Source organism: Tyto alba, unplaced genomic scaffold (genome assembly GCF_018691265.1).
Source record: "Tyto alba isolate M040663 unplaced genomic scaffold, T.alba_DEE_v4.0 Super-Scaffold_2, whole genome shotgun sequence".
Classification (NCBI taxonomy): domain Eukaryota; kingdom Metazoa; phylum Chordata; class Aves; order Strigiformes; family Tytonidae; genus Tyto; species Tyto alba.
The window spans coordinates 90149297-90160578 of record NW_024881282.1 but is presented as its reverse complement, the minus strand read 5'-3'; the positions used below and the strand labels follow the sequence as shown (position 1 = coordinate 90160578).

The window sequence follows — 11282 nt, the reverse complement described above, 5'->3', positions numbered from 1 at the left end:
CATCAGTATCTTCAATTTTTTTTTTTTTTTCAATCTAGTTCCAACTCAGAGCAAATTCTCACACCAGAGAGCACTGTGATCCTACTGGAATAGTCGGCACAATGCTACTTTAAATTAGTGCTAAGAGCACTAGTTTAAGCCCAATTCTTTGCTGAAAGCTCCCTGCACCATTGCAAAGTTGGGAAGAGGTTACACCACAAGTGCAGTGGTCTTAGTTAATAATCAGAAACTTGTTACTATGCAAAAGCAGTTAGGAATAAAAGCTACCATCTCATCTTCCCAGAAAGCCACCAGCTGCTGTAAGCTGACTGCTTTGTAATGGTTTGCTTTTCTTCTGGGCTGAAGTGCAGAATAGTCAATATGGCAGTTAGAGTCTGCTGGCGACCCAGAGAATCTGGCAATGTCAAAAATCTATAAACAATTTTTTGAGGTATTCCAGGTTGGCTCCTTCTCTGCTCTTATCTCTGAAGTTCTTCTCGATTTCGCTTTGAAGTGCAGATACCTCTTCCCGGCGTTTCTCCTCCTCAACCAAGATTTTCTCCTGGAGCTGGTGAACTTGCATTTCCAGCTTGCGCTTCTGCTTCCTCAGCGCTACAATTTCCACTTCTTTGCGAGCCAGCTGCTCTGCATACAAGAAGAAGGTGGGCTCACTGTGGCGGAGAGGTGAAGAGCCTGGGGGAGAAAGTCTGAGGAATCGTTACCCGGTGAGTCACTGCCAGTAACGTCAGTCCCTGATGCTAGGTAGTTTTTGGGACCTTGAAGCCCGTAAGGCAACGTGACAGATCTCAGCTGCTCCAGCTCTTGGTCCTTTTCTGCCAGCACCGCCAGTGCTCGGTCCCGCTGCTTGTGCATCTCCTCCTCCAGCTTCAGCGCCCGTTCCCTGTAATCCAGCTGGCACCGCTCCAACTCCTGCCTATGAATTTGCTGCACCTGGGACAACTCTTGCTTCTTGGCTTCCATGTCTTGCTGGTGCTGCTTCTCCATTTCATCAGAGGACAGCTGAAGCACAATGTATTTCTCTTTCAGGTCCGCTAGCTGCTCTTGAGCTTCCTCCAGTTCTTTAGCCAGATTGCCATCTTTGGCCGACTTGTTCTTGAGAACCACTTGTGCCCTCATCTTGTACCTTTCAAACTCTTCCTTCAGCTGCTTCAGCTCCTGCTGATAGTACAAAGCAGTGGCCTTCTCGCCATCCCCAGCCTCAGTGCCCTTTGGCAGCTCCAGCTCACACAGCTTCTCGATGTCCAGAGCGGGTTGACTCTTCTTAGCTGCTGCCTGCAAGAGCTTTTTCAGCTTCTCCATTTTATCCTTTAGAACATTAACATCAAGGTTGGCTTCTTCTATGTGAACATCAACAGGGGATCGGCTGGAAGCAGCGATGGCCAGGGTTTTGTTCTCCAGGTCCAACTGTACGATGCGGTCCTTGAGCTTCTGAATGATCACCTGGTCTTTCTGCTTGGCTTTTTCGTAAGTGCCAAGGAGTTCCGACACTTCGGAGACTTGGCCCTCCAAGTCGGCCACTCGCCGCTCCTCCATCTGGGCGTGCTGGCGGAGCTGCTCCTCGGCCTGTGCAGCCTGAGAGCAGAGAGACACGGCAGGGTTAGGCTACCTCAACGCCCCGGGCAGGAGGTCTGCGGTTTACACGGGGGCTTCATTCTGCTCTGCTGAACTCCAAACAAGTGCAGGGCCATCCTCCCCTGAAACCCCACACAAGTCACCACACTGAGCTGCCTTTTTGGATATTGGTTTATTCGGGGATAAAATAAACTGAAAGCATTTTTGCTTTTGTTCCCTGCTGCTTGGCAGAGTTCCTGTTACCAGCATTATCTGCGTTGCTGTAGGTGTGCAGGGGGGTGGGGGGTGGTGGGAAGCAGCAAACTCACGTCACAATCTGCTACAGGGTTTTTTTAAAGCACGTGCATGTGCTCTATAGCTTTCACACATGACTGCAATTTACTTAAATCCTATGCTTTGTTGCACTGATATTAAAATAATTCAGTGGTTTCTGAGTAGCTACAGCAAACACCTGGTGTTCACAGCTATTGAGATCTAAGTGACTATTAAGTACTCTGGACAATGGCAGCATTTGACAATCACCATCGTGAACTAAAACACAGCTGGAGTCAGGTCCCCCTCATCTCTGTCAGAGAGCAGCTGTTAGAGACCACTTCCAAAAAAAAAAAAAAAAGCAAATTGCATTAAGCCAGCCTGATGCTTCAGATTAGAAATAAAACTTGTTCCAGAGTGCACGGAGATGAGGAAGATCCCATTCCAGAGTGTTTCTAGATGCAAATGCAGTTACTGGAGCCAAACCCCCCATGCCAACCCCTGAGCATGTTGCCCCACAACCTGCAGTTACACAGGTTCCTCTTCTCCACCACATCCCTCTTTCTAGCTCTTTGCTCTCCCCCTACATGCACACAGGCTCAAGCCCTTCTGTATTTATCTTTGTTCCTTCCCTAGAGCATTCCGAGTTTCTCTGAAGAAGGTTAGTTTTTATGAACTCCTGTAATTGTACCCTGCATTGCACTTACATAATTTACAGAGACACCACACTCATAGTCACAGTGGGGCAGAGGAAAGGTCCCTCTCCCACACTCAGCCACCATCACACCAGACAGTAACGTGTTCAAAACCAAACGACACTGTGGAGGACAGTCACCGTGTAATCACCCCAAAGGGTGCTCCCAAACCCAACGCTCACCACCCCCCCACCCCCCCCCCCGATTAATGATTTAGATGCTGTTTCACAAACAGCTTCAATTTTCCTCCGGGACTATCAGTCCATTGATGATAGCCACAAGGCTCTCATCTATTTCACACCTTTTGGGCTCTGCGGGACTGGGAAGGGGAATTTGTGCTCCTCCAGCCTCAAACCCTGCCCCAGTCGCTGACACCCCCCCGGGGTGAGCTGCTCCGGGGCCCAGACAAGGAATTACCTTCTTCATCTCCTGCAGCAGCTGCACTTGGAAGTGGTTCTTCAGGCTGGCCATCTCCACCTGCAGACGCTGTATCCGAGGGTCTGGCTTGTTGTTCTCCTCCTGAACAGCTTGCAGCTCTTTCTTCAGGTCTTCCACCTCCTGGCCCAGCTGCTTAATCTGCAGCTCGTACCCCTCGGCGCGGTCAGCCATGCACGCCCTCCCGGCCAGGGCCTCCCTGGTCTCCTCCAGCCTCAGCTCCGCATCCTGGCGCAAAGTCCTCTCGCTCTGCAGCAGCTTCTGTAGCTCTCGCAGCATAACGGCGTGGTCGCTCTGTTCTTGGGCTCGGTCGTGCTGCTGCGTGATCAGACGGGCTTTGGTCTCGGCCAGCTGTTCCTGGACAGACTTCAGCTCCGTCTCCAGCTTCTCGGTCTCATCCTCTGCTTTCTTAACGGCGTCATCCAGGTCCTGTTTCATCTTCCTTTTGTCTGCTTGGTACGAGGCTTCCATGCGGGACTTCTCCTGCGTGACTGTTGACAGAGCACTGGTCAAGGTGGCCAGCTGGGTCTTCAGCTGGAGCACTCTTTTATCAGCCTCACTCGCAGCAGATGGCACGTCCCCGCTGCTCGTGCTGATGCCGCTCTCTGAACCGCTCGTCTCTTCTGATTTAAGAGAGGAAGCGCCAGCCACAGGCTTATCATCCTCAGGCCCTGGCTCACCCTTGGTACTGGCCAGACTGGCAGCAGTGTCTGCACTGGTAGCTGTCCCCACGCTGTCTTCGCTGTGAACCGAGCTCCTGTCGTCAGCAGAATCAGCAAAGGAAGAGCTGGAGCTAGCCATAGACGCAGGCTGAGCACCACTCAAGCCAGTATCTGCCTCGTGAGACACAGACAAGACTTTTAAGCTGGCTTCCAAGGCTTCCTTCTCCTTGAGTAGGCTCTTGTAGGCTCTGACGACATCCTTCAACCGAACCTGGTACTGAAGAAGCTGCTTCTTCTGCGATTCAATAGTGTCTAGAAGATCTTTTTTACTCGGGCCACCTCCAAAGTTCATGCCAAACTTCTCCATGGTTCACACAATCTGGAAGGAGAGAAACAGTGCAGAGGCAGCAAAGACTCCCCGGCGATGGGCGGGAGCAGGCGGCTAAGCAGGGCCGTCACCCCGAAGCCCCCTGGGGACACGGCACGCTTGAGGACCCTGCGGCCAGGGGAAACACCTTAACGCCCCGTACAGCCGTTATCTGCTGCTGCAGGCGCTCCCCCCGCGGGCCTGTCACGGGGGTTTGTGTCTATAAACGGCTCAATTTTTACTTTTTAAGGGAAGCAGCCCCTTGGCTGCACAGCTGCTTGCTGTGGAGGTAATGCGAGCGCTGCCAGCTCCCACGCCTAGGGCAGGAGGGCACGGGAGGGGAGCACGGGGGGGTTCAGGGGGGCTCGGGGGCAGCCGCTGAGGCGAAGGGGGGGCGGTGCGGTGGCGGAGAGGCCGTGGCGGAGCGGCGCGGGGGGGGCTGATGCCTGACGGGCCGCGGTGCCGTGGCGGAAGGGCTAAGCGCAGCGGGGCCGGGGGGTTTGTGGGGTTGTCACGGGTGACCGTGGGGGGTCCCGCGGAGGTGGGGGGGGGTGGGGGGGGAAAGGTGGGGGGTGGGGGGGGGGGAGGCGCTGTCTCCAGGGCAACCCCCCGGCGTCCCCGCAGGCCTCACCTCCGGGCCGGCGGCCGCCGCGCAGGCGCAACGCCTCACTTCCGCCGGACGCCTCCCGCCGCCGCACACTGCGCATGCGCCTCCCGCCCGCGGCGGGGTGGGTGTGTGGGTGTGACCAAAGGGCGGGGCTACCAACCGGCGGGGGCGGGGACAAGCGGCAGGGAGTGTGGCCTAGGGGGCGGGGCGATGCGGGGAGCCCCGCGCGGCGCGGCGCCGCGGTGAACGGGGCTTTGTCGGTGATGGGCGTGGTCTAGCCGTACAGGGGCGTGGGGGGGCGGGGCCCGGTGCGCGGGGGCGGGGCCTGCTCAGCGCGGAGACAGCGGGGTGGCAGCGCTGCCGTCCCGTCCCGTCCCGTCCCGTCGGTCCGTCCGTCCGTCCGTCCCTCCCGCCGCCGCCATGGGCCTCACGGTCTCCGCCATCTTCTCCCGCATCTTCGGCAAGAAGCAGATGCGGATCCTGATGGGTGAGCGCGGGGGCGGCGGAGCAGGGCCGGGCGGGGGATGGGGATGGGGCCGGGACACGCACCGGGACCGGCGGCGGTGACACCGCCTCTTCGCTGCAGTGGGCTGGACGCCGCCGGCAAGACCACCATCCTCTACAAGCTGAAGCTGGGTGAGATCGTCACCACCATCCCCACCATCGGTGAGCATCCCGGCACCGGGCAGGGCCCTCAGCGAGCACCGGGTACCGGGCAGGGTCGTCACCCCCTGCCTCTGACAGCCGGCACCGAGCACGGCCACCCCCTCCACATCCCCGGGTACCAGTTTTCCGTGGGTCCTCCGGTCCGAGCCCCAGGGGCTGTGTGGGGTGAGATGCGCTGTGTGATGCCCAGCGCTGTGGCCGCCCAGCCGTTACCCTCCCGTTATCTCTCCGGGTGCTGGGGCATGGCCGCAAGGCGGTGCCTGGCGGGGAGCCTGGCTTGCACCCCAAAAATACCCCCGGCCACCCCAACCAGCGCAGCGCCGCGGGCATGAGCCCAGCTGTGCCGTTACCCCGGCATGGGCTGGCTCCGGTCCGGAGAGACCAAGACGCTTTCATAGGCTGGACATCGCTCAGAGCATGTGGGTCCAGGCTGCCTGAGCCGGGCAGGGCAGGGTGCAAAGCCTTCTGTGGGGTGCTCAGCACCATCACCCGTAACGTCTCCCATGAGCTGGTGGGGGCTGGTCACCTGTGGTCTGGCCAGGGCTGCTGAATGTCTTCATTAGCAACCTGGGTGATGGGGAGAGAGCACGCGGCAAGCCTGCGGATGGTCCCGAGCTGGGAGGAGCGGTTCTACGCCCGAGGGTCGTGCTGCTGTCCAGGGGCACCTGGGCAGGCTGGAGAAATGGGCAGAGGAACCTTGTGGAGTTCAACCAGCAGATTGCCAATCCCTTGGAGAGGAACAGCCCCAGGCCCTGGAACCTGGTGGAGAACAGCTCTGGGGAACAAACCCGGGCAGCCCCGCTGGGAAGGAACCTGAGCCAGCCCCAGGCACGTGGCCTCGTGGCTTGGGGCCACCAGACCCTAGGCTGTGCTGGGCAGAGCACTGAGAGTGGGTCTGGAGAGGAGCTCCCCCCTCTGCTCAGCTCTGCTGAGACACCTCAGGGTGCTGGGCCTGGTGCTGGGCTCCCCAGTGCAGGAGAGACTGGGGCATGCTGGAATAAGTCCAGTGCAGGGCCACGGCGATGGCAAAGGGACGGGAGCACCTCTCGTACGAGGAGAGGCTGGGAGAGCTGGGGATGTTCATTCTGGAGAAGAGATGGCTCGGGGGGGGGGGTCTCATCCATGGGCGTAAATCCCTCGTGGGGGAGTAAAGCGGAGCCAGGCTCTCCTCAGCTGCACCCAGAGGCAGTGGGCACCCTCTCCCCATTCCCCCCTTCCCCCCCGCAGGGTTCAACGTGGAGACGGTGGAGTACAAGAACATTTGCTTCACCGTCTGGGACGTGGGCGGCCAGGACAAAATCCGACCCCTCTGGAGGCACTACTTCCAAAACACGCAGGTATGCGGAGCGCGGGCCAGGCGGGGATAAACTTCATCAGCTGCGGCGGGGCTGGCCTGGGGTCCCTGGGGCTTGGGGCTCAATCCTGCCTGAACTGGGCGTGTGAGTGGTGGCAGGGAATGCGTCCCAGTCCCCGCTGGTGGCCCCACGGGGAGCACTGGGATGGTGCACGGGTGTTTGCCGCATCGTCCCGTCAGAGGGGAGCGAGGCAGAGGGGTCTGGCGGAGGAGCAGGCGAGGGGGAAGCGCCGTCCCCGGGGTGCTCTGGCTATGGAGAGGGTGCACGGGGCGGGGGGGGCCGCTCTCCCCCTTGGTTGGGGGGTGCCTGCAGCCCACCTAGGGTGCCCCCCCCGCCTCTTCTCCGCGCAAGCTGCCCGCTCCAGCCTGGCTTCTCCCTCAGGGTCTCATCTTTGTGGTGGACAGCAATGACCGAGAGCGAGTGCAGGAGTCTGCCGACGAGCTGCAGAAGATGGTGAGTGATTGGGGGGGGGGAGGTGTTTTTTGGTCTGGCAGGGAGGTGGGTGTCCCCAGCCCTCCTCCCGGCTCTGCCCCTCTCTGCAGCAATGCCTGGGTGAGTGTGAGATGAGACCTGGGTCTGCCCTGCCAGGGGCATCTGTCTGGGCTTGGGGATGGGGCAGCGACTCCTCTGCCAGGCAGAGGCTGGGCCTGCAGCGATCGGGAGCAATTTCAAAGTGCAAAAATTTCCAAGAGAACGTGGGTTTAGGTTTTACTTAGTCAGGGCTTTGCTAGCCGAGCACCCAGGGTACACGAGGAGGGGGGGGTAGCATCCAGAAATGACATCCGAAAGCCAGCCTGCGGGGCGGGGGTCATTTAATCCTCGGTGCGGCTGTCTGGGGGGCAGAGCATCCCTGGGGAGGGGAGCTGGCGCAGAGCCGAGGGTGTCGCGGCCTGAGAGCGGGGAGAAGGGACGGGCAGCTGCCCACTGCCCGCTCGCTGCGCGGAGAGCGTCGTGCCCGCTCTCTGGTCGCTGTGCCTCCCCACCCATCCCTGGAGCCCCTCGCTCCAGTGCGGGTGTCCCCTCTGCGAAGGGCGTGGGTGCTCCTGGAAGAGCATCCCGGTGCCACCGAGACTTCGGCGCTGGGGCCAGGAGGGCAGCCGAGGTGCTGGAAGCGAGCGGAGGAGGCGGAGAGTCCTCCCAGCTCTTTCGGGGCTGTCCACGCCGGGTCTCGCGTGCCGCGGCGCCGGAGGCTCAGCGCCCGCCTCAGCCGGCCCCGCTCTCGCTGCAGCTGCAGGAGGACGAGCTGCGGGACGCCGTCTTGCTGGTGTTTGCCAACAAGCAGGACATGCCCAACGCCATGGCGGTGAGCGAACTGACCGACAAGCTGGGGCTGCAGACGCTGCGCAGCAGGACCGTGAGTGGCCGTGGGTGCTGTCCCCGCCGCAGCGGCAGGGACCCGCGGGGCTGCTCCTGGGGTGCGCCGGGCTGGCCATCTGCAAAGCCCAAAGCCCTTTTCTCCGTCCCTCTTGTTTTGCAGTGGTACGTGCAGGCAACGTGCGCGACCCAGGGCACGGGGCTCTACGACGGGCTGGACTGGCTATCGCACGAGCTCTCCAAGCGCTAGCTGGGCCGGTGGCACAGGGTCCGGCTGAGCCGAGGATGTCTCTTCCAACTGCTGTTTTGTTTGGTTTTTTGTTTTATTGGGGGGGCGGGGGCGTGTTTTTCCTTTCTCCCCAGCGTGGCCTTGTCTCTGTGTGTTTATCTGGTAGGACTTGAACCTCAAGGACTCTTCGGGCAGCTCCACTTCGTGGTGTCCTGCCTTCGTCCCGGCAGCACTGTGTGCTGGCTGCCCTCCCCACCTGCATGTGCCGTCTGCGAAAGCTCGCCCGGACCTGCCGGGGTGGCATGTCCCCAAGTGTCCCCGCTCCTCGCCGCGAGCCGGTGGCGGGGCTGAGCAGGACTGGGAGGCAGCCGTGCCGCTGCGGGACAGGAAGGATCCTCCTTTTTATCCTTCGATGAACTTTATAGTTCTCTTTCTCTCGGGGAGGGGGCGTATGGCTGCGTAACGTGCTGTTGTATCTCGAGTAATTATTAAACACCACCACTTTGTACCCTGCGCCCGGCGCGGTTCTGGCTGGCTGCGGGTGCCAAATTAGAGCCCCGCTCCCCAACGTGCATCTTCCGCGAGCATCTTGGGGATTTGGGCCTTAATAAAACCCTGCGTGCGCTCCGCTGGGACGCAGAGGAGGTGGGCAGAGGCTCCGACATATGTTTGCAAGCTCGTTTCCTTGTCCCCTGGTGCCAGGAGCGGGGGGTCTGACCCATTTTAGAGGCACCCCGGGGTGCTGTGGGGGTCGGTGCTGCCTCCCCACCGTGTGGGCTGCCAGCCCCAGGGGGGCCACTCGGGGGGGAAAACCCCGTGGGGTCAGCTCAGGCCACGTGCTGCAGCCATGTTAATTGGGTTGTAATTAGTGGGACCGGGCAAAACCCAAATGTTTGGCAGCCTGATGGCAGCCATGCTCTGGTAACGAGGCTGTCCCCGTGGGGTTACACTGGCTGTCCCCCCCCAATCCTGTCCCTGTGGGGTTACACTGGCTGTCCCCCCCCAGCCTGTCCCTGCGGGGTTACACTGGCTGTCCCCCCCCCAGCCTGTCCCCGCGGGGTTACACTGGCTGTCCCCCCCCCCAGCCTGTCCCTGCGGGGTTACACTGGCTGTCCCCCATCAGCCTGTCCCTGTGGGGTTACACTGGCTGTCCCCCCCCCAGCCTGTCCCCACGGGGTTACACTGGCTGTCCCCCCCCAGCCTGTCCCCGCGAGGTTACACTGGCTGTCCCCCCCCAGCCTGTCCCTGTGGGGTTACACTGGCTGTCCCCCCCGAGCCTGTCCCTGTGGGGTTACACTGGCTGTCCCCCCCTCCAGCCTGTCCCCGCGGGGTTACACTGGCTGTCCCCCCCCCCAGCCTGTCCCCGCGGGGTTACACTGGCTGTCCCCCCCCAGCCTGTCCCCGCGGGGTTACACTGGCTGTCCCCCCCCAGCCTGTCCCCGCGAGGTTACACTGGCTGTCACCCCCCAGCCTGTCCCTGTGGGGTTACACTGACTGTCCCCCCCCAGCCTGTCCCTGCTGGCTCTCCCCCTTGTAACAGCTCAGGCAGGTGCTCGGTGCACCAGCACCCATCCTGCTGGGGGGCTTCCACCCAGCCCAGGGGTTCCTGGCCAGGGAGTGAGGGGTCAGCAGGGTCAGGGCAGGGACCTGGCTCCTTTCACAGCTTGGGGAGCTGAGGGAAGGGGGACCCAGACCCAACCTCCTTGCTGGCAGACGTGGGGCTGGCCCTCTGCATGCCCCATCCCTTGGGGCAGCTGGGGGGCCGCTGGGGCCCAGGGGCAGAGCTTGCAGCACGGCTGCCCCAGAGCCCCAACTGCCACCAGAGCTGCTGCAGGTTGTTGCCTTTAGTGGAGAAAAGTGGGGGGACGGGATGAGATGGGGGAGTTTTCCTGTGCTTTGGTGCAAGGTTTCCCCAGAGCACTTGGCTCTGGGATGCAGCACCACGATCCAGACTGGTGCTGGCTCGGAGCTGGGATTGCTCACGGAGCAAAGACCCTGAGAGGGGGGGCCACGGGCTGGACACGAGGCAGACGCACCCGAGGTGGCCCCGTGATGGAAGGCGAGGGGTTCGGCCATGGCCTTGGTAGCACATGCCCATCCCACCTGATGTGGGGCACCAGGCACCAGCACAGCGAGAGAACCCTTGGGGACTGGGGACGGACTGGGAGATGCCATAGCCCGGCTGCTGGTGCATCAGCCGCTGGACCGCTCAGCTGAGAAACAGCCTCCCCAGGATCACAGCAGCCTCGAGCCTCGAAAGCTGCTTTGCAGCAGGGGACGAGGTGATGCCGGTGTCCCTGCTCGCTCCCACGGCTCCCGGGGGGACGGTTAATCCCTTGCAAGGTGGGAAATGTTTCATGGTGATATTGGATGACCTGTGCCCGTCGGCTCCCAGTGCCGGGCTCCCTCCCCTGGCCGATGCACCGTCCTGCTGGCACTGGGGACAGCCCAGAGCAGCAGCCTGGGGGTGGGGGACACACACACAAATCAGCTCTATATCCAACACGCACAACCCTGCCCTGCACCTGGCCCCGTGGTGCGCTGTGGCCGGAGCCCCGCTCTCCCTGCTCTCAGAGAGCCCAGGAACAAAAGGAACAGCCACTCACAGCGAATAATTTAATGCCCCAGTTCCTCCAGCCTGGCCTGGGCATCACCCTCAGGCTGAGCTGAAGTGCCCTGAAAATGCCAGCTGTAAGGCCACGGGGCGTCCCTGTGGCACCGACCACTGCCACCCCCATGCCAGCAGCCCGGGAGCGCGGGTGCCGTTATGCCTTTTGCAATTTGCTGCTCGCTTTGCCCTGTCCGCTTCCAGCCCTGCCAGTTCCCCACGGTCCCAGCTGTGCCGAAATCCCCAGGGACACGTCCCCTTGGCCACACCGAGGTCCCCAGTTTGCTCAGCGCTGGTGGCAGCGGCAGGAGCCCGGAGGAGCAGGAGAGCTTGCTGCCCGCTTGCTCCTCAGGGAGGCGGGGGGGTTGCAAAGCTTGCCGGTGCCCAGAGCATTGCAAAGCCACAGCGAAGGGTGGCAGGGGGGCGCGAGCACCCCGGCTGCACCCCAAACTGGGAAGGCCCCCCCCCCACACTGCGGCTGCCGGAGAGGGTTCTCGGTGGGACGGCGCCTTCGTACGAG

At 61.5% G+C, this 11282-nt stretch overlaps 2 protein-coding genes across 2 annotated transcripts; one reads left to right on the top strand and one right to left on the bottom strand.

Moving 5' to 3' along the window:
* Nucleotides 1–263: 263 nt before the first annotated feature.
* On the bottom strand, nucleotides 264–4487 carry LOC122153360 (GRIP and coiled-coil domain-containing protein 1-like). Its single transcript, XM_042791880.1, is given in 4 exon segments — nucleotides 264–424; nucleotides 427–654; nucleotides 657–1572; nucleotides 2937–4487. Coding segments are annotated over 4 exon segments (2352 nt in total). The 5' UTR covers nucleotides 3984–4487.
* Nucleotides 4488–4887: 400 nt separating this feature from the next.
* LOC122153476 (ADP-ribosylation factor 5-like) lies at nucleotides 4888–8816 on the top strand. The gene is made up of 6 exons (XM_042793367.1): nucleotides 4888–5081; nucleotides 5177–5256; nucleotides 6484–6593; nucleotides 6993–7064; nucleotides 7840–7965; nucleotides 8089–8816. Exons 1-6 carry the CDS (start codon nucleotides 5011–5013, stop codon nucleotides 8173–8175), a joined length of 546 nt encoding a protein of 181 aa, XP_042649301.1. The 5' UTR covers nucleotides 4888–5010; the 3' UTR covers nucleotides 8176–8816.
* The last annotated feature ends 2466 nt before the right edge of the window (nucleotides 8817–11282 follow it).

Excerpts from the sequence above, each read along its gene's own strand:
- LOC122153476 (XM_042793367.1), top strand. The coding sequence starts at position 5,011 with ATGGGCCTCACGGTCTCCGCCATCTTCTCCCGCATCTTCGGCAAGAAG. Across the intron at positions 5,082-5,176 it reads ATGCGGATCCTGATGGGTGA|TGGGCTGGACGCCGCCGGCA; the intron begins GCGCGGGGGCGG and ends TCTTCGCTGCAG. Across the intron at positions 5,257-6,483 it reads CACCACCATCCCCACCATCG|GGTTCAACGTGGAGACGGTG; the intron begins GTGAGCATCCCG and ends TCCCCCCCGCAG.